General features: G+C 35.2%; 1 protein-coding gene across 6 annotated transcripts in view; it reads right to left on the bottom strand.

The window, feature by feature from the left end:
* Positions 1 to 8,308: 8,308 nt before the first annotated feature.
* The window catches only part of LOC121425045 (centromere protein F-like), a 60,375-nt gene continuing 42,304 nt past the window's right edge, over positions 8,309 to 26,379 (bottom strand). For 4 of the 6 annotated variants that reach the window (XM_041620990.1, XM_041620988.1, XM_041620992.1 and 1 more), the window contains 16 exons: positions 25,728 to 25,823; positions 24,128 to 24,232; positions 22,848 to 22,919; positions 19,286 to 19,402; positions 18,093 to 18,233; positions 17,179 to 17,334; positions 16,444 to 16,566; positions 15,739 to 15,795; positions 14,015 to 14,590; positions 12,857 to 13,483; positions 12,807 to 12,810; positions 12,041 to 12,225; positions 10,943 to 11,155; positions 10,396 to 10,530; positions 9,546 to 9,617; positions 8,309 to 8,678 (listed from right to left, as the gene is read on the bottom strand). In XM_041620990.1, coding sequence (XP_041476924.1) covers positions 8,544 to 8,678; positions 9,546 to 9,617; positions 10,396 to 10,530; positions 10,943 to 11,155; positions 12,041 to 12,225; positions 12,807 to 12,810; positions 12,857 to 13,483; positions 14,015 to 14,590; positions 15,739 to 15,795; positions 16,444 to 16,566; positions 17,179 to 17,334; positions 18,093 to 18,233; positions 19,286 to 19,402; positions 22,848 to 22,919; positions 24,128 to 24,232; positions 25,728 to 25,823 — 2,814 coding nt within the window. In that variant the 3' untranslated portion in view covers positions 8,309 to 8,543. The remainder of the gene's footprint in view (positions 8,679 to 9,545; positions 9,618 to 10,395; positions 10,531 to 10,942; positions 11,156 to 12,040; positions 12,226 to 12,806; positions 12,811 to 12,856; positions 13,484 to 14,014; positions 14,591 to 15,738; positions 15,796 to 16,443; positions 16,567 to 17,178; positions 17,335 to 18,092; positions 18,234 to 19,285; positions 19,403 to 22,847; positions 22,920 to 24,127; positions 24,233 to 25,727; positions 25,824 to 26,379) is intronic. The other 2 variants (XM_041620989.1, XM_041620991.1) reach the window with 2 other exon arrangements.

The raw sequence follows: 26,379 nt of genomic DNA, 5'->3' as shown, positions 1-26,379 counted from the left end.
CATGTATGACTTGTGTACTACTTTTTTTCTACCTTTGAGAGAATAGTGATGACCCAACTCCAGATTGGTACTTCAGTCAGCGATGCTATGGAATTCTCATTACTGACCCGAGGCACTATCTGGGATGGTGATTGTGAAACATTCTTATCTTTTAGCATTTGTCACTGAGATAGGAAGATGCTAAAATCATTGTAAATTTGTATTCTGGAAATCTTCTTAATGCAATCTTATCTCTGCAAAAACTGCCCCTTTTCATCTTCAATAAGCCAGTTTTCCATATCAAAATCAAAACACACTTTAACCATCATAGTTTAATGCCCTCTGCTTGTAATGCTGTATTACGTGAATGTGAAATATATCAAAAGGAAGGAAGGAGAAAGTAGAAAGAAAAATAATGAAAGAAAAGGACGAACAAAATAATGAATGGATGAAAGAAAAAAGGTAGAAGAAATAAAAAGATTCTAAAAAGGAAGAAGATTGTATGAAAGGAAAATAAATAGAAATAAAGGAAAAGAAGACAGAAAAAAAATCAAAGAAAGGATGGAAGGAAGACTGATTACAAAATTCTCCATTGATTTTGAGCATTGAAAGAACATGGCTATCATGAGATGTGATAGCCCTCTAGCTTTGGTAAATATTGTTATAAATACAGTGCAAGATAAAAGATGAGAACAGAACATTTTCAGAATGCCATTTCTATTGTAAATATCACCATAGATACCGTGGAAGAAAACAAAAAATAAAAGATGACTGCGATTAGGTATATGTATTAATTCACATGCTCAGCATAGATCGTAAAGCCAGAAAAAAATCAGAAAATGGCAAAAACATTTTCTGAATACCAATTTGAGATTGACATAAATTAGTCGATTTGACATTTTCCCAACCTAGAAATGTTCTTTCCGATGAAGTTTTTTTCTTGATTCGTGTTCCTAGGGGGTCTTAGAACAAATTCAGCTTGGTTGCCAAAAGTTGCCGTTTGGGCAATTTTGCTAATTTGCATAAATCCAAAATGGCCGCCAGATATCATCTTGAAAACCTAACTTTTGAACCCCTGTCCACAAAATGATGAGTAATGACTCGTTTTAGGGGTTCAGAGATGTGTAGAACCGATTTCTGTAATCATTTTTGCAATATAAGGCTATCTTCAGGTCAAATCCAAGATGGCCGCCATATGCCATCTTGAAAATTGACTTTTGATCCCCTTGCCCCAGAATGACGAGTAATACCTCTGTTTAGGGGTTTTGGGGTGTGCAGAATCCATTTCTGCTTTCTAGTTTGCAATATAATGTTATCTTCAGGTCAAATCCAAGATGGCTGCCATATGACACCATCTTGAAATATCAACTTTTGAACCCTTTGCCCCAGAATGAATAATAATATCTTTATTCGTGAGTCATTTGGTATGTTGATTCAATTCATGCTGTAATTTTGCATAAAGGATAATCTTCAGATCAAATCCAAGATGGCCGCCAACCGCCATCTTGAAAAATTACTGTCCGAAGGCTTATACGTGTTAGAACTAATGTAAAGGGATTTCAGTAAGAATACTTATTTCTTTTATTAATTCTCAAGTTCAAGGTCAAGGTGAAGTTACATCTTAGATGTCAGATTTCAACATTAATTGCTCAACTTAGAGTGAATCCTCTTTAGGTTTGGGCTATGATCCATTTCGAGTGTATTTTTATTTTTTTTAAGGTCCATCCATACCTTTGTACTGAAGAGGCTTTTAGGGTCTTATTTGAATTTGAATTTTTTAATCAATTTTTTTCAATGATAAACATAATGAAAATCAAGCTTAAGCCATTCCATGTATATCACACCTCAGTGTAAAGCAAATATCGTCACGATGGGCTCGGTGTGTGGGGAGTGGGGTAGGGCGAAATGCACTCTTCGAAGTGTTTTAGGCAAGGAAACATGTCTAACAGAGTAGAAGATATCTTCAAATCAATTTTACTAGCTAAATTCCATGTGTTCTTCATGATTACAGTCTACTTTTATTCGCATAACTATTTAAATGTTCTTCGCAAATCATTTTTCACTAACTTTTCAAAAGTGGTGCTCACTCAAGAGGAAATATTTTTGACAGTTATATCGTTATTTGCTTTAATGGACCTGTACCAATGTTAAAATGTGGAAAAATCTTCAGGATATTACAAATGCATAATTTTACAGGATTTTTTCAAAGTGTAAACTTTTTTTGATACGCACTGTAGAGCTGCACTCTAGAGTAGCAGTCTCTAGAGCAAATTTTTACAGATGAAGGAGGATGGCGCTGAGACACGTTTATATAGAGTTGCTGCCCTAGCCTTCGTCCTAGGCCTTTGGTCTGCCAATTTAGCATTCCGATTATTTTCTGACGTCTTGACGCCTGTACTTACTAGCTCTCCATAGAATGGCGACTATCATCTACACCTTCATAAGTGTTAGTGTCTATGACAGCAAGTTTTTTGTCACGTTTGCAGGTGTCTTTATAACGGAGGTGTGATCTACCGATGGGGTGAGACCAATCACACTGCTCATATTACCTTGGTGAATCCAAGAAGGGATTCGCCAAGGTTTCATGCGGCAAACATGTCCCAACCACCTGAGGTGCCTTTGACTAAGGAGCGAGAATAAGCTTTTGATGCCAGCACGTACGCTGAAGGGCCTCTGTATGTTTCACTCTGTCCTGCCATTTAACGTGCATGATACGTCCGAGGCAGCTGACATGGAAGGTGTTTAGCCACTTTTCTTGGTCGGCGTACGTTTTCCAGGACTTACTTCCGTGCAGGAGCTTGGCCATGACTGTGACAGATTTTACAATCCTGATGCTTATATGCTTGTCCTGTGAAAGGGGAAAGAGACATATATTCGGTCCAAGGTAGGTTAGAAGTCCACCACAACCAGACGAGTGTGTGCTGTTGATATACCTATCTGGAGGACAGTCGGTGTCTTGAGTCTATCAGGATTTCTGACTGTCTCAAAGGCTGATGGATGATCCAAACCGCTTACATGCACAGGACAGGCAGCTGTTATGTATGACTAGGTCTTATATACTCCCACTTCTTGAGAGGCAGGGGCGACATCGTTTCTGTAAAACATTTCACGCATGAGAACAATCCTGACCGTGGAACAGTCTTGGGGGAGCATATCTTCTGCAGGAGGCTAAAGAGTGCACTCCTGCTGACCAAGTCAATGGCTCTTGTCAGGAGGGAAAGTCCAGTAATAATTTTAAAGAAGTTACTAAGTGAACTAATTTTTTTTGAAAAAAATACGGATAAATCACTTTTTAATTCAAATAATACTTTAAAGTCATTTCACTTGAAAAGTATGGTTGTACAGAAATAAAAAAGGATCAAAACTCCCGAAATCATAGCCCAAACCTTGAATGGTTTCATTCTAAAGTAAGCGGTTAATGACGAAATCTATCAACCATCTGACCATCTTAGACATGACTTGACCTCGAACTAAAAATGGAGTGATTAAAAGAAATGAATCATTCTCACTGAAATCCCCTTACATGAGCTCCAATACATAACAACAACCTTATTAGGGAGAGCACTTCTTCAAGGTTCAATAGTCTCGGAAGTATTTTTTTTCTTAATATGGCGTTTAGTGGTCATGTTGGATTATTTTGACCTGGAGATGATCCTATATTGCAAAATTATTAACAGAAATGAAATCAACATACCAAATAACTCACGAAAAGAGGGACTATTCATGATTCTGGGACAAAAACTTGAGAATTAATAAAAGAAATGAGTATTCTTACTGAAATCCTTTACATTAGTTCTAACACGTATAAGCCTCGGAAAGTAACTTTTCATGATGGCGGTTGGCGGCCATCTTGGATTTGATCTGAAGATTATCCTTTATGCAAAATTACAGATGAATTGAATCAACATACCAAATGACTCACGAATAAAGATATTATTATTCATTCTGGGGCAAAGGGTTCAAAAGTTGATATTTCAAGATGGCGTCATATGGCGGCCATCTTGGATTTGACCTGAAGATAACATTATATTGCAAACTAGAAAGCAGAAAGAGATTCTGCACACCCCAAAACCCCTAAACAAAGGTATTACTCGTCATTCTGGGGCAAGGGGATCAAAAGTCAATTTTTCAAGATGGCATCCGGCGGCCATCTTGGATTTGACTTGAAGATGATCTTATATTGCAAAAATGATTACAGAAATCGATTCTACACATCTCTAAACCCCTAAAACGAGTTATTACTCATCATTTTGTGCAGAGGGAGTCAAATGTTAGGTTTTCAAGATGATATCTGGCGGCCATTTTGGATTTATGCAAATTAGCATAATTGCCCAAACGGCAACTTTTGGCAACCAAGCTGAATTTGTTCTAAAACCCCCTAGGAACACGAATCAAGAAAAAAACTTCATCGGAAAGAACATTTCTAGGTTGGTGTATTGAGCCTGAGACTGTCAAATCGACTAAATGTGTACTTTGAGAATACCACCCCAGGGCTTCATGGCATATGGTAACCAATAATACACTGGTAGGTTTGGGGCTAGAACCCCTGCCTCACTCCCCCCCCCCCCCACAAAAAAAATGCAATTTTTTTGTATTTTTAATAGTAAAATTTTTATCACATCCTTTTGCATGTTAGTACAAATAATATATGGTAGTCTCTGCAAAAGTCAACCTTCCACAAGCAAATTGCCAACTCAAAAGCAATATTTCAGACCAGACTACAGCTTTGGACTAGTTTTTGCCATATTTTATTTCCTGTTTATTTGACGCAGCTTTCTATCTGTATTCAGATTATGTGTAACAACTTTTCCTGACATTTTAGGCCTATTTAGGCCTACATGTATCATCAAAAGATTAATATTCAGTTTTCCCCCTTGAGTGATTGGCTATATTCACCTCACACTTGCAGCAATCACCCCTCTCTGTACTTTGCCTGATTCAGTCCATCCTCAACCCAACCCTCCACCTCCACTTGACCCTCCTCCAACCATCCACCTCAAACTAAAAAGCCCTTGCCTGTTAGCCCTCCTCAGCATGTGCCCATATTCAGCGTACCCCATTTGCCTCGCCAGCTGGTCCTCTGCTTCTTCTAAACCAAACATCTGCATTAGGTCCTCGGTCTTCTTCCAATCCATTAACTTCATACCATACATTACTCTCACCGTTGCTCTCTGTCCTAAAAACCCCCATCTAATTTTTGCTCAGACCCCATGTCTCACTTCCATACATCATCACCAATCTCACACAACTCTTTTACACCATTCCTTTCATCTTGAAGGAAATCTTTTCCCCATGACGTAGCTCTCCACATTCCATGAACTTCATCCACCCGAACCTAGCTCTAACAGCCCCACACGTAAAAAAATCTCTTGCTACGCATTCTCTAATAAGAGCCAATCAAAGAAATAACAAAAAAAATAAAGTGAAGAGTTGTAGGTTTCCATCCATTTCAGAACTGGGTAATTGTCAGTACCATTTTCTTCTGCAAATTGAAAACAGATTGAATTATCAGTCTGAAAAGCAGAAAATCATTGTTTTTCTGCATATAACCCTATGGAATCATGCTTTTCATACAACATGATATCACGGTCTCGAGGCCAGTGAAAAGCACAAGGCCCACTGTTGAAACCTGTTTAATAATATGAGTTTTTCTTCATCAAAATACTAAGCTGTCAAGTATTGAATAGGCATAAAACTTAGTGTTGTACTATATACCTTGTATATTTCCCATTTGTCAATTTGACTTTTAGCTCTAGGTTGTTAACCCTTTAACCCGGGGGGGGGGGGGGGGTGATTTTGCCCCCTCAACATTTTTTGTGATAAATCCACTACGTGAAATTTTTTTAACTGACATTTTACTTGTCTTGTGTGACTTTTCTCAGCCAAATATGCAATGCCTTGGCACGCAGTTACAGAATTAGGCAACATTAATATGTTAGTGCTTTTCAGACCAAAAACTGCTCAAAGAAATGATTTAATGTAAAAAGTTAATACATAATGTATTTTCAGCTAGAATTCATAAATGAGTAATTATTTTCATTTATATTGACAACATTCATTAAATTGGATTTGCACGGCGCCAGCTCTTTGAGGTACAGATTTATTGCGAAAAATATTGAGTGGGGGGCTGAATCAGTCTTATTAGGGTTTACAGTTTTAATTATCACATACTATAATGCAATATAATATTGCAATCTGAAAGAAAAAAAAATCAGAATTTGGTTGACTTATCAACATCATTCAAACTGGGGGGGCACTCAGTATATACTGGTAATGTATAGTGGGTATGTGGCGCGGAGGGGACCCCCATTTTACACTCAAATTTCCGTTTCCAAGGCATAGCATTTTTGTCTTATTGCGAAAAAGAACAAAGAAAGCCGCTCCAAAGCATAGCATATTTTCTGTTATGCCGTTCCGGTCACATTGAGTCACATTGATCTGCTACAATGAGCCACAATTTTTGGTGAAAAGCGGCTGCAGAGCGCTGTCCGACCATCGTCTCTGCGCGATCGCACCCAACGGAGGCCGCGCGAGCTGCATCATGCATCCGTTTCATAGGGATGCATACACACTCACACGCAGGCGAACCATTCCAAGGACCCCGTTTTCACAAAACATTTGTAGTTCTAAAGCCTGTTACGAGGACCCTCCTTTTTCTCACCAGCGGCACATACCTACTACTTTTTTGGTCGAGTACCCCCCCCCCCCCCCCGATTCAAACATCCCATTTGGAATTTTCCTTTCATGGATGGAGATTTATCATCACAATGATTATGTATTGTGGTAAAGTCTAAACCATAAAATAAAATTCAAGCTATTCACATACATGTAATTAGCGATACAAGAAAAAACAAAACTTTACAATGATGAATATGTTTATTATATATTTAATCATTGATGGTTCCAGATGCACTATATAATGCATCTAATTATAAAGTTACATTTACTAAGTGCACAAATTTGATATATTTTTTTAAATCCATATGAAAAAAATTAATACAACAAAATTCTATGTCTCAAGGTGAAATTACAGGACGGAGTTTTGAATATAAATAATTTATTACACTTTGTACAATGCAAGTTATTGTGTTCAGTCAAAAATTAATAATTGTGATCCCTGTGGGATTACTTGATCATTACTTGGTATTTAAACACGATATATATCCAATTACCTTAGTAAATTATGTGATTTTTTTGGAGGGGGAGGTAATAGACATGTTCCAGATGAATATTAAATTTAGATATTTTTAATCTCGGCTCCCAAAAAGATTTAATTTTGATCATGGAAGCCTTGTGAGTTATACATCAGTAAATACAGAATATGTCTGAAATATACATAGAAAACAAAGGCTATAGCTTTCTATCGCATATGACACACAATTCATTAGGTATATGAAAGCCAGGATGTTTTTTCTTCTAACATAGTTCTGACAACATGATAAGTGTACAAATATATAATTATACATGTGACAATACTGAAAATCGCTGGCAAGAAAATGTGATGCATTTATAAAACCCCATGCTCATAATAGTCATTACAAGGCTCACATATTTTTACAGCCAAGCCTTGCTATCTAGATCAAATGAATGCAGGTAACCTTCATAGAACAAACATACCTGTCAAATGGCAGACAATTTTGGTGGCCAGTAAAGTGTAGTATAGTGTAGTGTAATAAAGGCCCATTTAAATGATAACACACTGATTCACAACTCAATATATTCATACCTCAATATAATGATATCACCATGTAGATTAACAAGTAATTCATATCTCAAGTTTTGGTTTTAATTTCTCTATTTATTTTAACCCTAATTCTCCAGGGGGGGGTCATAATGCCCCCCCCTTGACAAATTTCATGATATATTTGCTGCGCAAATTTTGAGACCAAACCTGTGAAGCCCAGGTATGCGGTTACAACATTATGCCGTGCATGTCAGACAAAATTGCTCATAAACGTGATTTCATGTACAAATCCAATGCAAATTGGGTATTTAGCCAAAATTCATTAATGTATCATTTCTACTTTTACTGATTAAACTTAATTTTGCCTTGTTTATGATCATAATTAAGAATGGAACGATTTCTATAGAAAAAACAATAAAAAACAAAAAGTAAAAAACAAAGAAATACATAAGAAATTAAAAAACAATAAAACATAAGAAATCGCTCTTGGTACCAGATTTTTTTTCATTCACAATTGTTAGGAATGCTATCAAGAATATTTTCACCAAAAAATAGCATTCTAGGAACCATATTTAGTGAATCAGAGCAAAAAGTATGATTTATTGAATAAATTAGCATAATTAATTCATATGAAATAAAAATATATGAATTCAGTGAAATTTACCAACGCAACTGCGTAGATTATGTCATTCTCTACCATCGTGCAAATTTTTGTTGTGATCGCGCAATCCGCAATTCCCCGGGAGATTTAGGGTTAAATAATAGGCTAATTTATTCTAAGAATGAATATATAGTTATTCATAACACACAGTGAATGAGAGAGTACACAAAGCTCATTGGCTCCCCTGGGTATTATTGCATTTGTCCAAGGAAGATAAATTTACATTCTTGATCCTCTATGTGTTTGTCCTTCTCTTCTTCTACTCTCTTTATCAATCCTTCCTTTCTTTTCTCTTCTTCTCCTTCCATCTGTAATACTCTCTCTGCTTTTCCTGGTATATAATTCTTGTGAGCCCTGCCATAAATGAAAAGGAAAATAGTCATGCATTAGACAGATTGGAATTACAAGTTATTGCAAAGAAACCTAAAATAATCAACATAACTTTAAGTTAGAGGAGACATTCACCCTGGTAACTTGGTTTTGATAAAAGCAGAAATATAAGAGGAAATATTGGTGGAGGCTTTATTGAAAAATGACAAAGTTTAAACAGCTCCTATATATATGTTGTTTGATGGAAAGTGATTTTATTTGAGCACGGATATCAGAAACCTCTTTTCATGCTCCCTTCTTGAAGAAAAAATGATTACATCATATTAAATAAAGCCTCTTCTGGGTTCCTCTAGATGTGGTCTACTCACTGTGACTGAAATTCTCTACAGCAAACGGAGGTTCATCTATGCCTCAAACATATATTGTCGAGCATGCATCAAGCCAACATTCAGCATAATAATACAGCCATGTATTATAACACACGGCTATACAACAAGCAAAACCTCTATAACCTTTTCACTGTATTTTTTTGCCAGCATAATCTGGTAATGCTAGTGGGTCTGCACTTTTGAATTGAAATCAAATCAATTTCTTTGATAAATATCACCCCCAAAATCAGAATGAAACAATATTTTGATGATAAGGTTTGGAGCAAAATAACTTTGAATGACATTTTAAAATGTGTACTGTGAACAATATATACTACATGTGTAAATGGTCATCTCTCAATCTCTTGTCTCCAAGTTGGAACTAACTTTAACTTCATCCTTCAATGAAAGTTCACATAGGTTCTTATTTACATGAAGCTGTCCAGTAAGACCTGATTCTTGACCGAAACAGGAAAATGTATTCCCTCAGTCATAGTTAATATATTGAGAAAGATATGCTTACCTTTTTTCTTGCCTCTCCCTTTGAGATCTCTTCAATGAAGTTTGATGGTACAAGACCCTTCCTTCCTTGAACCTGGTGGAACACACAAAGAATAAAATATATCTCAATTATTATTCATGAAAAATACTCAGAAGATATAAATCATACTTCACAGTTAATGGATCTGCATTACTAGAATAATCACCTTGTCATATACAAACACTTTCACTATGGAGAGCCAGAAAACTGACTGATCTAAAATGTTTTGTTATATGATGCATGCATCAGTGTCTTGAAAATTCAGTGATATACATGAAGATCCAAAATTGCGTATGATTACATAATTGTAAAATGGGCTGAATGGTCTATATCAAGCAACCAAACAAATGACAAGGATCTTTCTTGGTGTCAGATAAAACAGGGTATTCAAAGCTTTCAAAACAAACTTGATGAGTCAATATCATTCAAATGACAACAATAACTAGTATGTCCATCTATCTATCTATCTATCTGACTTTTTGTCTATCTGTCAATCCATTCATGATAAAAAAAACATTGGGTCTCTTATCTTCATCGAGTGTAATCATATCAACCTCATTTATCTATCCATCCCTTCCTCCATCTATCTTTCTATCCATCTGTCCATCAGTGCATATCTATCTATCTATCTATCTATCAAATCATTCATCAATATTTCTATCTATCTATCTATCTATCTATCTAATCATTCATCAATATTTCTATCTATCTATCTAATCATTCATCAATATTTCTATCTATCTAATCATTCATCAATATTTCTATCTATCTATCTATCTATCTAATCATTCATCAATATTTCTATCTATCTATCCATCCATCTAGTCCATACCTTTCCATGATAAAATCCATCAGGTCTCTTATCTCCATACACTGTAATCAGATCACCCTCAGTGAATGTTAATTCATACTCAGGATTGTCGTTTGGTGAATGGCTCTCAGGATCATAGGTGTAAATGGCCATGAACTAGAAAAAAAACACATGATCAAATCAAATGTTGAAAAAATTAAAATTATTGTTATAATTCAATGAAAATTGGAACTTCGAATAAAGCATAATAGCAGACAAGAGTCTGTCCAAAAACTGGGGCAGAAATTGTGAAATTCAACATACACAAGTAACTTGATACTAATCATGGTATACACTTATGATTAACAGGATTTACATTTCTATCAAAATCATATATTTTACTGGAAATTTTGTGCCATTTATATTCAACTTTCATGAAATTATTTGGCAATTAAACCACTATTTGACACATCGTTACTGTTGTTATGTTGCCATGGTGTCTGAGCCCTTATTTTGATTGAGTGAAAAATCTAAACCAAAGTAAATGAATGTGCTGAGGAAATTGGTCTCTGACAGACCCATTACCTACCAGCCTCTCTTCCTTTTGTCTATATTTTGGACCTGACGAGACTTCCGAGCTGATGATAGATTCGCTTCTTCCAGACTCTGAGGCAGTTGATGATGGGATTCTTGATGTGGGATTATAACTCAGTTCAGCCATGTTGGATGTTTGACCATTACCACCAACAGAGCATATACCAAATCTGTAAATAGTCTTCAGGTAGATACCGTCAACCAGTGCCTATAAAAAACATTGATAAACATAGCTTGATATATACACTGCTTTTTCTAGAGGATACCCAGCGCAACTATTATTATACCAACTTAAGCTGGAGTAGCCTCAGTCCATTCAAGGAACTATTTCTACCTGGGACCTGTTTTATAAAGAGTTACAACTGTTGTAACTTTGCCATTATGGGAACTACCATGGTAACCTTGATTTTGATTGGTTGATGAGCCTACATGTAGCTGTTACCATGGTAGTTGACATAATGGTAAAGATACAACAGTTGTAACGGGCCCCTGGTATCCATTCACCTCACCTGAGTTGTATGCAGCACAATGTGGATAAATTTCACCATAGACAATATCATACAGGATGTTGTGTGTTTGATTTACAAACATACAGAAGGGTGAAGATTAGAATGGATTCAAGAATGTGAAAGAAGAAGGCATAAAGATTTATATATCAACGACCCAGGTATCTGCTCTGTTTGAAGACACAAACACTGAATACATATATTCAGGGTAGTTATATAATTAAGATATTATAACACATACATGTAGACTGGTTTAATAATGTTTTACTAGATCAGCTGATTCTTCAGGCTCAGTTCAATATCATGCCATAATATCACTGTGAGATTTTAAAGTGAAAAGATTTGCCTAACATGCTGCTCATCATATCATTCCTAATTCATATGATGTTTACACTCCAAAAAGATTACCGTATTTACCCATTACTTTCAGGAACCCATTTCATCAAAATAAATGCAGAATTTCTAGAACAAGTTTACCATCATCTATGAAATTGAACGATTTCAGGAACTTTAAACTGTTACCATTTCACGAAAGGGAAAAGAGATAGAGAAAAAGGCTACCAGTATTGTAACAGTAACTATGTTACCTTGGTCATATGAGCACTTGACACTAGTTGTTTCTGTTGTCCGTTGACATATATCCTATAACCTACTACCTCCACACCATTGCTACGACACATTACATCCATAGAGGGCAGGCTCCATGTCAGTAGAACACTGTGTTTGCTCACTTCACGGGAGATAGAAAGAGACTTGGGAGGATCAGGTATACCTAAACAACACAAGAATATTAGGGTAAGAATCTTACAAGGATTGCACAAAAGAGTGTGTTTCAAACACAAAAATACAAAATGCATATGAAGTATAAAAAGATGTCTCTTTTCTGCTATCACTTTAAAGCATATTCAAGGCTATATTTTCAAAGATTATATTCTAAACTTGTAAATTCAAGTAAGTTTGTGCCCCCCCCCCCAGTGCAATTAACAACTGCATGTTGCATTCTGGTAATCGAATGGAAATCATGGGGTCTTTTATCTGTCAAGACAAATTTCTACTGGAGAGGGCTTCCAATGGTGGTCATCTACCATTTACCTTTTCTTTTTTTGCTTATCAGAAAGCTTCTGCCCCCTCATCCCCTTTCTGGTAAATATCTGTTTCTGCCACTTCCGAAATAAGCTCCTTTGTGTCAAATTTTCTACCTGTTGGCTTTCATTCATAACATTGCAACATATATAATTTACAAAATGTATGAACACTTGTAACATATTTACAGTATTTTTCTGGGTATTCAAACCTTGTTAGATTATCTAAAAAAAACATTAATTGACAAACAATGCAATGTAGAGTACATGCATGTTTATTCATCCCTTTATCAAGTTCATTGCTGATTACAAAGTGCGCTAACCTGTATTTAAACCCTGGTCAGTAACACTATACACCGGACCATGATAAAGACCATTGGTGTTGGGTTGATTTCCTGGTAAATTCAGCACATTCTGATGACTCAATGGCAAGCTGGCACCAACAGAGGGCGTCTGTCCTACCCCATACATAGACGATGGCATACCGTTGGTTATTGGGTGTCCATTTGGTAACATACTGGGGTGAGGACGAGGGACGGAATTGTTCAGCATTTGAGGTAGTGGTTGAGGAGCTTGTGGGTACTGGTTGGGTGCGGAGATACCTGAATATTGAGCGGATGGTGGGTCCGAGGGATAAGGCCGAAGACCCTGAACAGGTGCTGAAGGTTGCTGCACTGGTCCCGTGGTACCTGGAACACCTTGTGGATGGTTCTGAAGGATGGATGGTGTCTGATGGGGGTAACCCTGGGGTAATGAGGGTGGAGCATGAGGAGGTTGGGGTGCAGGAACATTGTATTGATAGTGAGGCTGGGTAGGAGGAGAGGTAGGAAGGGATGGTTGAGTGGCAAGAGAAGCAGAGATGAGACCATCAGGAATGTCTAATCCAAGAGACCCAGGTGATGTTTGGTTACTACCAGGTACGGGAACGCCCAAGGAAGATGGTCTTGTCTGAAAAGAAGAAAGTAGTGCAAAACCATATCGGTAAGTAGAAAGGCCACCAAAATCAACCCCAATACTTAGTTACACTATTCCAGTCTATATTCTGGAAACCTTCTTCATTCAAGATTCCGAGAGTTTCTAATAATTACATGTACACTGATATAATGCTCTTTCTTACATGGTTACTAACCATTCAAGGGTTAATTTAATCTGTCATCAAAATCATTCCCTGTTGATTGGCCTCTATTCCCCTCTCATTGACTTGGATATTTTGTGTGCTTTTTCTAGAATTTCCCATTTTTTGTGCTGTAATACACAATTGTGTCCTACATAAAAGTGGCCTTTAATTGTCTTAAAAATATTAAAATCTAAGACCTGACTAGTATTTAGAAATCGATTGTTTAAAAGAACTTCTAGCAGATGTCTGTTGATGCCATAATCAAGATGCACTTATGACATCTCAAACAGCTATAACAAAAAATGAGATGGAATGAATTCTGTTGATATCCACTCCTATACTCAGTCTAGGTATGATCTTACCTGGCGATCTTTGACAGCCCTGGATTTGAAGGAAGAAGGAATGGAACTAAAGCCAAAGGAGACTGGTGATCTTCCCTTCCTGTCTCTGCTCCCTAACCCAATACCATTTTCAACTGAGAAATGATCACTACCGGTCTCTCCGGCTGTTCCAAGGAGATCTAGCTCATCCAAGTCAACATCATCTAAAGAACCTTTGATGCCATGACGATAACCGTTTGTTTGTTTCAGAAGTTCTTGGAGCGATATCTCCCCTTGATCATCTTCTCCATCAAACAACGCTTCACCATTTTCCAAAGATTCTCTCTTCAAAAATTCCTTTTCATCATCATTCAACAGCTCTGACAAGTCCGGCAATTTGTCCCTATTTGATTTCCTGGAAGTCTTGTGTTTACTTAATCTTGAACGAGTCTTCAGGGGTTCATTGTATGCTTCATCTGGTAACAGAGTTGAAAGGTTGCCAATTTGCTCCAATAGTTCAGAGGATTTGTCAGACTTCACCACTGCAATCTCCTGTTTGAGTCTCCGGATAAGATTATCCCTTTCTTGGCATTTCTTGGTGAGGTAAGAGACCTTTGCCTAGGAATTGCAGGAAATTCCAGAATTTTTACAAAGAATTTAAATATCTAAATCAAAACTTTTTTAATCTTTCAATTACTTATACTCTATTATTTTTCAATACCTATTACATACTCATGTTGGAAAAATAACAACTTTGGACAATGATATAATATTTTTATACATCTGATCAACATTTATCTCCATTCTATCTTGATCACTTCAAGTACTGCCCAGCCCATAATGATTTGACAGTATTATAAATACATGTATAATATGAACTCAAAAACAGATGCAATGCCTTTCAGGAAGGTCTAACATATAGAGGAACAGACAATCACAGCAAGAATTACAGTTCGATTTAAGCAATCCTGGGGCCGTATTCTGAACATTGTCTTTTCTCCATATTTTATTTTTTCTCAGAGATATGACAAAATTGGTATTCTGGTGGATGTCATAGCTTTTGTCACAAAAATTGTGTCTCTTCTCTTTAGCGCGCACCAAAAATATGCGGCTTTAAATGCGCGTAATCCTTTTATACAAGCAAAAGATATGACAGGGGGGGTAGCAGTCATCAATTTTGTCATATCTTTTAGTACCGAATATCCCGATACCCTGCTGACTAAATGTCAAGCAAATAACATTATTTGATATTATTTAGATTAGATTGTGGTATTGGTTTCACTCATCATCCATGACAATTTTCAAAATTATTTTTTCATGCTACAATCAGTTAGGCCCTACATATTTATTCCTCCTTTTTTCTGTTTTCCTTTTTTTCTACTTCTCCTCTAAAATCCTTCACAGCTCCCTGTCTCTCTTTGTAATTAAGCACATCAATATTCGTGTAGTTGCATAATGCCAGCAACTGGATGGGGGATACGCCCTACCTGTCACGGGGCCTTCCTATTGGCTAGAAGGGCTCCAACTGGGAACTAACAATGATTTTGATTGGTTTGCTTAAAAAAAGATGGGCGGGAACTTTGAGAGATATGACAGGGAAAAGACAATGTTCAGAATACCAACTTGTGACAATCATAGTGGTGTCACATCTCGGAGAGAAATGACAAAATTTATGACAAAAGTTATGACAGAGTTCCAGAATACCACCCCTGTTTGTCATCAATATCGAGCAGAGGAAATTACCTCCTCATTATTACCAAACATACCTTGAGTGGAGCTACCGCAAGTTCAGCTTCATTCCTTTCATGTTCAAGAGTTGCCATCTAAAAAAGACAAAATAGGAATACTATCATAAAACCAAAATAAAGACAATGGTCCAACCATGCAAAGCTTAGTGATTGATTGTAAATCAATTTTACAATCAATTGCAATGATTGAATACAATTGATAGCTAAACTTTGTTGCAAGACCCAGGGTAATTAATGTTTGAAATCAAACTTCAAAATGGCTAATCAACATCATTGATGAATGTAGTGTACATATTGTTCAAAATATTGCTACAATCTGATCAGAATCATTTATAATTGACATTTTGACAAAATCTGCTGTGTTCAGGGGCTAAGTTATTTCATAAGATTACAAATCTCAAATAAACAATAGACAAAATACTAATGCAAATATGTTTACAGCAATGAACATGTATATAACAATAGATTAGAAAAAGAGTTAAAAAAAAGAAGCAAAATAACTTCTTTTACTTTGTACACATATCACATACAGTACATCCAATATTTCTGATATTCACAATTTATTTCTGTTGTCATAATTCTACAAGGAGAATTTTAAGAACATTTATAGATCTAAAAATATCTTTGATTTTGTGAAATATTAGGATATAAAATCCCCACAAAAATCCAGCTTATGTTGAACCAAACTGGCAAAAGCAATTAATTCTGTGCATGTTTTCTTACCTGATCTTCCAATTTAGAGTATTCTTTCTCCAAGTCTTTAGTGTATGTATCTTGGGTTTGTATGGTTCTGAGTCTTTGTTGAAGGCTAGCATTATCTTCTGCTAACCTCATCTCATTCTCTGTCTGATATATTAAAAATAACAGTATTCCAATATGCATCAAAACAATATTTGATCACTGCTTGTTTGATTTCATGTTGTGGGTAAGGACAGGACCCCTTGGGGTTAGCATAAAACTCACATAAGGCAATTCAATAAAGTCTGATTTTTGTCCAACCCCTTACGTTTGGCCCGGGCTTCCTGAAATGACCTTGTCTTTTCCTAGTTCACATGAAAGGTTGTATAACTCTCAAATTATTGTGGCATGAGAAATTCATAAAGCAAGGAAACATAAGGGATGGACGTAGAGAAATGTTAATTATTTCATGGAATCGCCAAGAAGTGTTATAGGGGGAAAATACAGAAAGAATGTGGAAGTATGATGTGTTTGACCATCCTTTGGAAGCAATTACACAACAAAACAGTAAATATCTCATTTGCCACTTTATATTAAAAATAGAAACAATCTAATTGACATCACTTCTAAATATCCAAGTCCTTGGATTAAAACAAAATTGATTCTTGACTGCACACAGCCAAAATAAGTGTCTTCGCCATTAGACATCTGCTAAAATTTCAAATACATTGTATAGGGAAGGAAGTATGCCCTTTGAATATAATATCATACTGTCCCTACCTTTTCGTGGAGCATTTTCTGAGCTACCTGGAGCTTTCTCTCCATAGCTTCAGTGCTCCTGGTGGAATGAGAGCTCCTGCCCAGCTCTGATCGGAGCTCTCCAACTTGCATCTCCAGCGGTTCTAGCTCAGACAGCCTGGTACGGAGACTCTCATTCTAAAAAGTGAAACAGGGATTAAGAAAAGTTATGGCAAGAGAAATATATAGCTCACAAGAAGTCATAACCTTTTTGTAATTTCTTTCTAGCTCTCTATGACTACACCAGAAGACCAGCTTGTCTGAAGACAGCCTATCTAGCCCATGTGTGGAAAACTAGTAAATAAAATATAAAGGATCATCATCAGTGGTAAAAACTAAAATATTAAATGAACCCAGTATCAAAGCATATAGGATTAAGTGTCTGGTTTATAGAGCTAGGTCCATTGACAACCAACCAGCAACTTAGCGGTGGCAGCAGTGGCAGCAGTGGGATAATCATATTCATGAAACTTATGAGAGTATTTCATGAAGCAAAAAGTCATTGACCTTAATTAATTTATTTATTTATTCTAAGCAAATCAAATGAAAGAATTTCATTAGGTTTTAATGATTGAGAATCAATATCTATTTCATGAAATTCTCAGCAGAAAATTTGAAATACAAATTACTCACTAAAATATTTCTTTTGCAATGAATAATGCCTGAACCAGCTTGGCCAAAATCGTGAGGGAGGAAACAACAGTTCTTCAATACTTTTTTTTATTTTTTGAGGGGAGAAAATTTGAATTTGTTTATAAAGAATCGGTCCAAAATCTACTGAGAAGAACAACAACGAGGAAAAGGAAAAATAAATATAACAAAACATGAATTGATTGATCATCTCAGTAATGAATGCGAGGGGAAAAGAAACTGAATTAATAAGTTAAGTTGGTTACCTCAGCTGTCAGTGTGGTAAGTTTAGAAGAATACTCGGAAAGCTGAAGCCTTGTTGTGTCATCTCTCTGACCTTCTTCAACCAGTCTCATCCTCTCCTTGACCATGGTCAACTCATCTATCTTAAGCTGTAAAGCATTCTCCTGTATATTAACAGATTGAGCAGGAATCAGTACAAATACACCTTTCAAACTAATAGGATTTTTGACTGCATGCAATAAAACTTTAAGCATCCACCAATGCAAGACAAAAAATATCAATGACCTCTTGTCAATTTTATCTTGTGACCCCAAAATCTAATCAGACCTTCCATGGTTACTCACATGAACCAAGTTTGAAATTGATAATTAACAAGATTCCTTATAGTTAATGTGGAAACAAAAATATTTAAATGAATATAACAATCCCCTTGTTCTTGACTGCATAACCCCCTAAATAAACAGATCATCCATCTTTCATACATAGACAAAGTTTGAAGTTGATTCTTCATATGGTTCAATTGTTATCGTGAGAATGAAATTGGAATGGAGAGAACGGACCACCAAAAAAATGCATCTAGCAACTTATGAATATGATAGGTGCAGAAAAACAGGTAAGATCAACGCAACTTTTAATACTACAATCATGTAAAATGAATTTATTTTGAGAGCATAATTATTTCTAAAAATACATTATTCTAAAAAGATCTTGAAATTTATCTCTGTAGGTGTGAAGTGTAAAGACAAGAGCTGAAAATGTAATATTTGAAGAGGGTTATAGGACTACAGACTTAGTCTTCACTGCACTTAGCACTGCAGAGAGTATGTAAAACGAAAAATAATCTTGCCATCCGTTAAAAATTTATCCGCTGTGAACTCTTTGAATACGTGTTTCATATGCTTTATATCCATCGAACATCCGTCCACTGTGATTTCATTGTGTGCCCATTTTAATCATTATCAAAGCATTGTCTGGAGCAGATGAAGACGGATGGAGTCACCAAAAATTTTGCTTGTCCGCTGTATACGTTAAGAATACGTTTTGTGTCCGTCGGCCAATAGGAACAGGCCTTAGCTACAAGGTGTTTTTACAAACTATTTGTCTCTGACAAGAATTATATCAAGTACTAACTATTGACATTTTATCTCTAACAGGTTATGAATGTATAATGTAGTCAATGATTGATACCGCACAGCTACTGAACTGGAATTCTTACCTTTGCTAGAAGCTCCGTTTCTTTCTTGACAAGGTCAGCCTTGACTCGACCCAGTGATGCATCATGGGAATGAATCAAACGCTCCTTCTCCCTCAGCTGGTCCTGTGTGCGTTCCAACTGAATACAAGAAATAGGAAGGTATGATCTTAATATCACAAGTAATGCTACTAAGGTTTTATAATGGACAAAAAATATGATCTATGCTCTAATAATATATATATGATGAATTTGATTGGATCTACAAGCATTATCAATCATCATCAAGATCATCATCATAACATCATCATACTCATTGTCATCATAATCACTATCCTCATAATCAAGATTATCATCATCATATACATGTACTATCAACATCATAATGACATTGAAGAAGACATATTATCTAGTGCTATTTATGTGTGTTATATTTAAATGTGCCTTACTCCTCAAGTATATGACCTGTATCACCACCATCAATAGAAAGATTTGTAGTAGAAGCAAAAATACTAGGGGGTAGAAGGAGTAGAAGAATCAAAAATACAAGGGGGTAGAAGGAGTAGATATAGTAATAGCAATAGTAACAAATCTCATCGGATCTCTTCAAAAATTCAAAGATGTTTCAAACTTTCACACATTTTTTAATAAAAAAAGAGGATTCTACAAGACAGTGGAATTTTCATCCTATTTCTCCCCAAATACATGTATAACAACTTCAATTAAAATAGAACCTGAATCTTGAATATTTCTCTTCCCAGTCCTTCTCCCCCCCCCCCCCCCCCCTCTCTCTCTCTTTTTCTGCCTCTCTTCCTCTTTACAACGACAATCTTATTCACAACATGCAAATAATACTGTGCAGTTTACATTATTATTTACAATACACCAAACTATACACTGCACAATTATCATACACATATTAACTTACCAACAACCAAGCAAAAAGGCAAAGCATCACCATATGATAAGCAAATAGCAAACAAAAATGTTAAAGGCCACCAAATTAATAAATTAGTAAATTATGTACCTGTACCAACTGATTAAGTTTTAGTAGATTAAATGAAAAACCACATTTGATACAATGTTGTATTCAGCAATACCATCTGTGATTAGATTAAACACAGCTCCAAAATAAATACCATAATGTTTATGGGCTGTTGAAACCTTTGGTCTCAAAATCTAAACATTTTTTTTTAACAATGAGAATGGTGACAACTAGCTAATATTGACGAGAACTATGTCCAGGTAGAAGAAAGTAATGTAATTTCTTGTGTCAAAACTAGAAAATATAGCCTCATTAAAGCTGTCCTCATTTAAAAAATAATAATTTGGGGAAACAAGATTTAGTATCCCAACAAAAATACAATGTTATGTTGGATCTGCAATTAATGCCGACACATTTTTTGTCCATTTCACTTGTTATTTTTTTTCTATAAATTGGATCAAACACACATTTATAAACTGCCTGTTTTTTTTAAATTTTTTTGATTAAAGTGATTGTAAACATGCCTTCGTATATGGCCCACTCCTTAGAAAATATTACATAACTCAGGATGCAAGCAAATGATAATTCTTGAATGCACCATTTTATCATATTTCTTGGATGTATTATGAAAAATAAAAAAAGAGATGCTAACTTGGCAAACAATATCAATCAGTTAACATACTATTAATCACTATTACATTTCCATATTGCATTATGGTAATACATAACAGATTATTATCAAAATTAATTATTCTTTCTACACTATTAAAAATTAGCTATATTACAGAAAAAAAATGTCTAAGTATAGTTCCACAACATCACATGTGCACATACATTTTTTGCAATGATTTAAAATGAATGATTTTTTAAAACATGTTTATCATTTAAATAACAAAGCTCATGTCATTTGTAGAAACATTACCCAGACAATAACGCAGTGCATTAATTGCTAATGTAGTAGAGATGAAAAATGTGTACTTCATAAGCATAAACATTTTTTTATTTCAAGAATAACTGGCATGGTCAAGAATAACTGGCATGGTCCATAGATGGATAATTCTTTCAAAACCTCTTTGATGTGCATCAGTGCAACATGATGAAATATTGACACATGTGATTTATGCCCGAGGTGATGAAATTGTTCAGTAATATTTACTTTTTATACAGATGGATGAGATGTTGATATGAATTGTTTAAGATGGCGATTCTCAACTGAATGGTAATCATTAATTAATGATTCACAAATTCAAATTACCTTTTCAATCATTGTTGGTTTAAAAATTGTCTTATTTAATAATTCCTTCATCTAAAGGCGCTGTCACACCTTGGCGTTTTAGACAGCGTATGCCCGACGTATGAGGAATTTGGCAAATACGCTGGCGTACGTCGAATACGTTACGGGTAAGTTTTGCATACGTTAAGAGTACGCTAAAACACGCTGGTATACGTCGTCATACGGCGAGGTCGTCAAAAAATTTTGTGCAAGCACAAAATTTTTCGACGTATGCCAGCGTATGGCTCATACGTCCCGCATACGCGGGCCATAAGTTGTAGGCAAGTTACGCGATCGTTGATACACGTTGACACACGTTACTCATAAGTTACTCATAAGTCGATGTACGTCGAGATAATGTCCAGTGTACCCTAAAACTTACTTCTAACCTATGAGTAACGTGCTTTGAACGTATGTGTAACTTAACTCCAACGTATATTGACGTATGAAGACGTGCTCCGGACGACCACAAAACTTACTGAACGTGTTTATAACTTACAGCTACCGTATAATGGCGTATTGACAACGTTTATCATGTTTATAGGAATTGGTATATAAAGGTGGGGTTCACAGGAGTTTTCTTCGGCATGGCGGTGGTGTTGATAGGTGATGTATCGTGCGGTTATGATTTGAATAGTCGAGCGGCAGCCTTTTTATAGGCTACGACACGTGTTCGTCAGCAATACGCTACCGGCGCTATGCGTAAGTTAGGCTATCGTAGGGCATAAGTTGTGTACGCCAGCAATGCGCTAAGCATTCGTTGGAATACGTTACTTATAAGTTAACGAAGCGTTCGATATAAGTTACTAATATGTTATGTATACGTCCAACTCGTTATGAATACGCTAAGTATACGCCCAGAGTTGAAAAAAAAATCAAAGTTCAGCGTATGCCGACGTTTTAGAGAAATTTTGATACGTCGGGCATACGCTGTCTAAAACGCCAAGGTGTGACACCACCTTAACAAAATTATTAGCAGCTATAAGTTGATAAAAAGCCACAATGTTAGTTATGTTAATGTATATTCACAATTAGTTAAGAAACAGCTAGTATTTTTCATAAATTTAGGTTAATACAATTGCACTTTAGTGACTGATGTATATTTCAACTATCTTAAATCAGTGCTTTGTGTCGTTAATATCTTCACAAATTATACTATGACATAATTCTGAACCTTATGTTTGATATTTCTTTGGGCTACACTGCACAGGGAGGGATTGAGATTAGAGGTAGTTGTTTTTAGTACACATTGGTGTGAGGGTAATGGTCATGCATGGGAGATAGGGGCAGGGGAGGGGGAACAGTCAATATCTACACACTTTTTTTACCTTATCCTTTAAATGCCACATTGCCATCTCATCAGACTGACTAGTCTTTCCTGCCTGGGAAAGTGCTTCCAACTTTTGAAAATTGCGGAGAGGGGGGAATGTATGTAACACACAAATGATTGATGGTCATGATAACAGATGATAGTGTGCACAATATGTCAAGAGGCTCTGGATTTAAATAAAGGCAATTCCATAATCTCCTTTTTTCTCTCTCTTCTCCATTCTTACTTCAGATCAAAAATTGTGCAAGCTTTGATTATTTGAGAGCATTACAACTTACTCTTCATATGAGCTAGAATACAAAAAAAACTCCTTCCAGAAGTACAGTTTGGACATATATACTTCATGGAATTGAGTTCAAGTTGAAATCAAATTAGAAAAAAAATAACAACAAATTGCTTTCGAATATGATTTCCTCAATTGATCATAACCAATTAAAACAGAGGGAAATTTTAAGGCTGAAAGACCCATCAAAAACAGATTAATTACCTAAAAAATGACCTGAAAATCAATCAGGAAATTTTCAGCATACACGAGTGAAATACTTAATAAGATAAATTCAAAGAGTGAATCATGTGTTTAATCAAACGTTCCTATATCACAAGATAATTAAACACAGTTTGGGACAATAGTATAAGCAAGCCATAAAATGCTTTTGAAAAACTGCCTGAAAGAAAATTTGGATGATTTACATCTTTACGCATGACAATGAACTGCAATTTTTAAAAGATCTTTTTATACATTAGCAAACCACCTCTGATAGCTTGTAATTTTGTTTAGAAATTCAAACTATTACCTGTAGATGTACAGTATTCTACAAAAGAAAGATGGTTAAATATTGAGATATTGAGATTAAATCAATTATCATGAGCAAGTATAATTTCTTAATGAAAATATAAGTGCATGTAGAGTAAACATGAGTTCAAGGTAAAATTAATTTATATAAGAATTCAAAATACAGATCACTATGTTAAGTTTTATGAAAAGAAATATCCAAATCAATGAAAGTACAGTATGGTACAATTACTATACAAAAATGGATAACATGAACACTGAAAAATTGCTGATAAATATTCTTAACATCAACAAAATGTACATCATATGTAATGAAGAAAACACTACTTACATGTACATATTGTATGTCTCTCTTATCAGTTTGCAAATGGTATTAGTATCATGAACAAACCATACAATAAACAAACAAATACATGTATGTACACAAGTTCATATATAAGATCTGTGATATAAAATATCTAATGGTATTATGATATCATAATCACCTGTGATTTCAGTCGTACCACTTCCATCTCACGCTCTTTTATTTCAGTTTTCAAGCGCATCACTTGACGTTCTTTGTCTTCCAGCTCTAATTCCCGACTCTGAAGCTGTAAGAATTTATTTGAAATGGAGAAATATACTCACTGATATTAATTCCATAATGGATGACAACCAGCGAAATGCCAAAATTGTCCTGATAATGTTGACCTTGAAAATCATCATTCCACTGCTGCCACCATTAATAACACACCATGTTTCACAAACGATTTATAGAAATTTGTTCAGAATGGAGAAAGAAAGTTATCAATATTCAATCCTAACTAGTTGAAAATATATGAAATACCCAACCTTGTCCTGATGATATCTAACTGATCATTAAATATACATCAGGAAAGTGTTTCACAAAGATTTCAGTATTATTTAAAAACACACCTAAAGGAAACCAAAATACAAGGAGTGAATCCATCTTATCAGAAAGTATTAAACGAGAGAAGCAATTAAAAAACTTGTTTTATCAAAATCTGTTATAGAATAAGCGAGTTATGGAAGTATGAAAACTCTTGTTGTACTTTCTATTGGATCCTTAATTTGGCAAACATGCTTCAAAATGGCTGATTTTGTGGAAACCTCTCCATTTGTTTTGTTCACAAATTTTCAGTTCTTCCTCATTATCTTTCAAATTGCATCTTGCCTCCTTCTGAGCATGACATATGTAAAGGGAAAATATAATTCACACCACATATGTCAAGGTCAGGAGATAATGTGAAATACGTAAAATAAAGGGGAAAATCTGAAAATTTGTGTACAAAACAAAAGAAGAGTTGTCCATGAAATCAGCCATTTTGAAGCACGTTTGCCCATTTGAGGATCCCCATAGAAAGTACAAGACTTTTTAAAAGTCCATAACTTGCTTATTTAATAACCGATTTTGATGAAACCCGTTTTAAATAGTTCCTCTCATTTTACTTTTTCCAATAAGATTGCTTAATTTCTTGGGTTTTGGTTTCCTTCAAAGTTACCTGTGGTATATAACACACTATGCGGCATTGGTTACATCATATTCAGGGAGCACATACTACCCAATGCTCATCAGTGATATCATACATTGAATATGACACTCTTTGTGATGCTGCCCCCTCCCCATCCCTCAGCAAAATAGCAATAGACTTTAGCAGAAACTATAACATCATATCAAATATTTGGTAAAATGACCAAAGATAAAGAATGCTTTAATAATAAAAACATTATGCTTAATATAAAAAACAATCTTCTTTTAAATTTGCATCAACATATTTTACCCAAATTTACAAAAAAATGGCCCTTATTGACTTTCACTAATCACATGTTTGAAAGTTTCCTGTCAATTCTTAATGAAGGGCAAGAAAATGTACATTTTTTAAAAGAAAAAAATAAGACTTTTTTCAGCGATCTTTCCATATCTGGATGTTGAATCAAGTTTATTGTGTCAATTGAAGTATAAGATTTAATCTATAATCAGATTTTTACACAAATGTTGTAACTATTGGAAGTAGATATCCTTTTTTTTTACCTGAGAAACAGCATCCCTGATTACCTAAAAGTTTGATCAGAATTTCATTTTACCTTTTGTTGAAATTCTCTTGCATCATTAGCTCCTTGTACTTGTCTCCTCATCTGTTCTCTTTCAACCTTCAACTGACGCAATTCATCTTCCAAAGCCTAATGACAATATCATGATAGAGACGGGAAATAAGTATTATGTTAAAATACAGGAAGCAAAATAGAGAGCGAGTAAAGATTGTCAGTGCTATTTTTTATGTTATTTTCAGTTCATGAAATTATATGAATGGTATAAGTATTTAATGTCAAAATTAAAATTTTTATGCCATAAAATCCACATCGAATAATACTACATCTTGTATAATTACAAATTTCTATTATAACAATTTTGCAAACTGTGGTAACTGTTTTCATAATAAAACTCAACAGCCAATAAAATTCAAGGCTTTCATGAGAGCTACCATACTGGATTTTTCTGCTACAAAGCCATGGTCCTCAATGTGCAATTGATGCAAACAACAAAATTTGAAATTAACTAATCTCTGCTCTCTTTTTAGTCATAATTTCTGTGACTCCAGTGTCCCGTAATACAAAGATTAGCGATTGATTTTACTCTTGATCTTCACAATTAATTGTACATTGTAGTCAATGGAATCAATCGTAGAAAAATGTTCTACGATCATTGCTAAGCTTTGTGTTATGGGCCCCAGGTTGG

The sequence above is a fragment of the Lytechinus variegatus genome, chromosome 12 (genome assembly GCF_018143015.1).
Source record: "Lytechinus variegatus isolate NC3 chromosome 12, Lvar_3.0, whole genome shotgun sequence".
Lineage (NCBI taxonomy): Eukaryota > Metazoa > Echinodermata > Echinoidea > Temnopleuroida > Toxopneustidae > Lytechinus > Lytechinus variegatus.
This window is presented reverse-complemented; position numbering and strand designations above follow the sequence as displayed.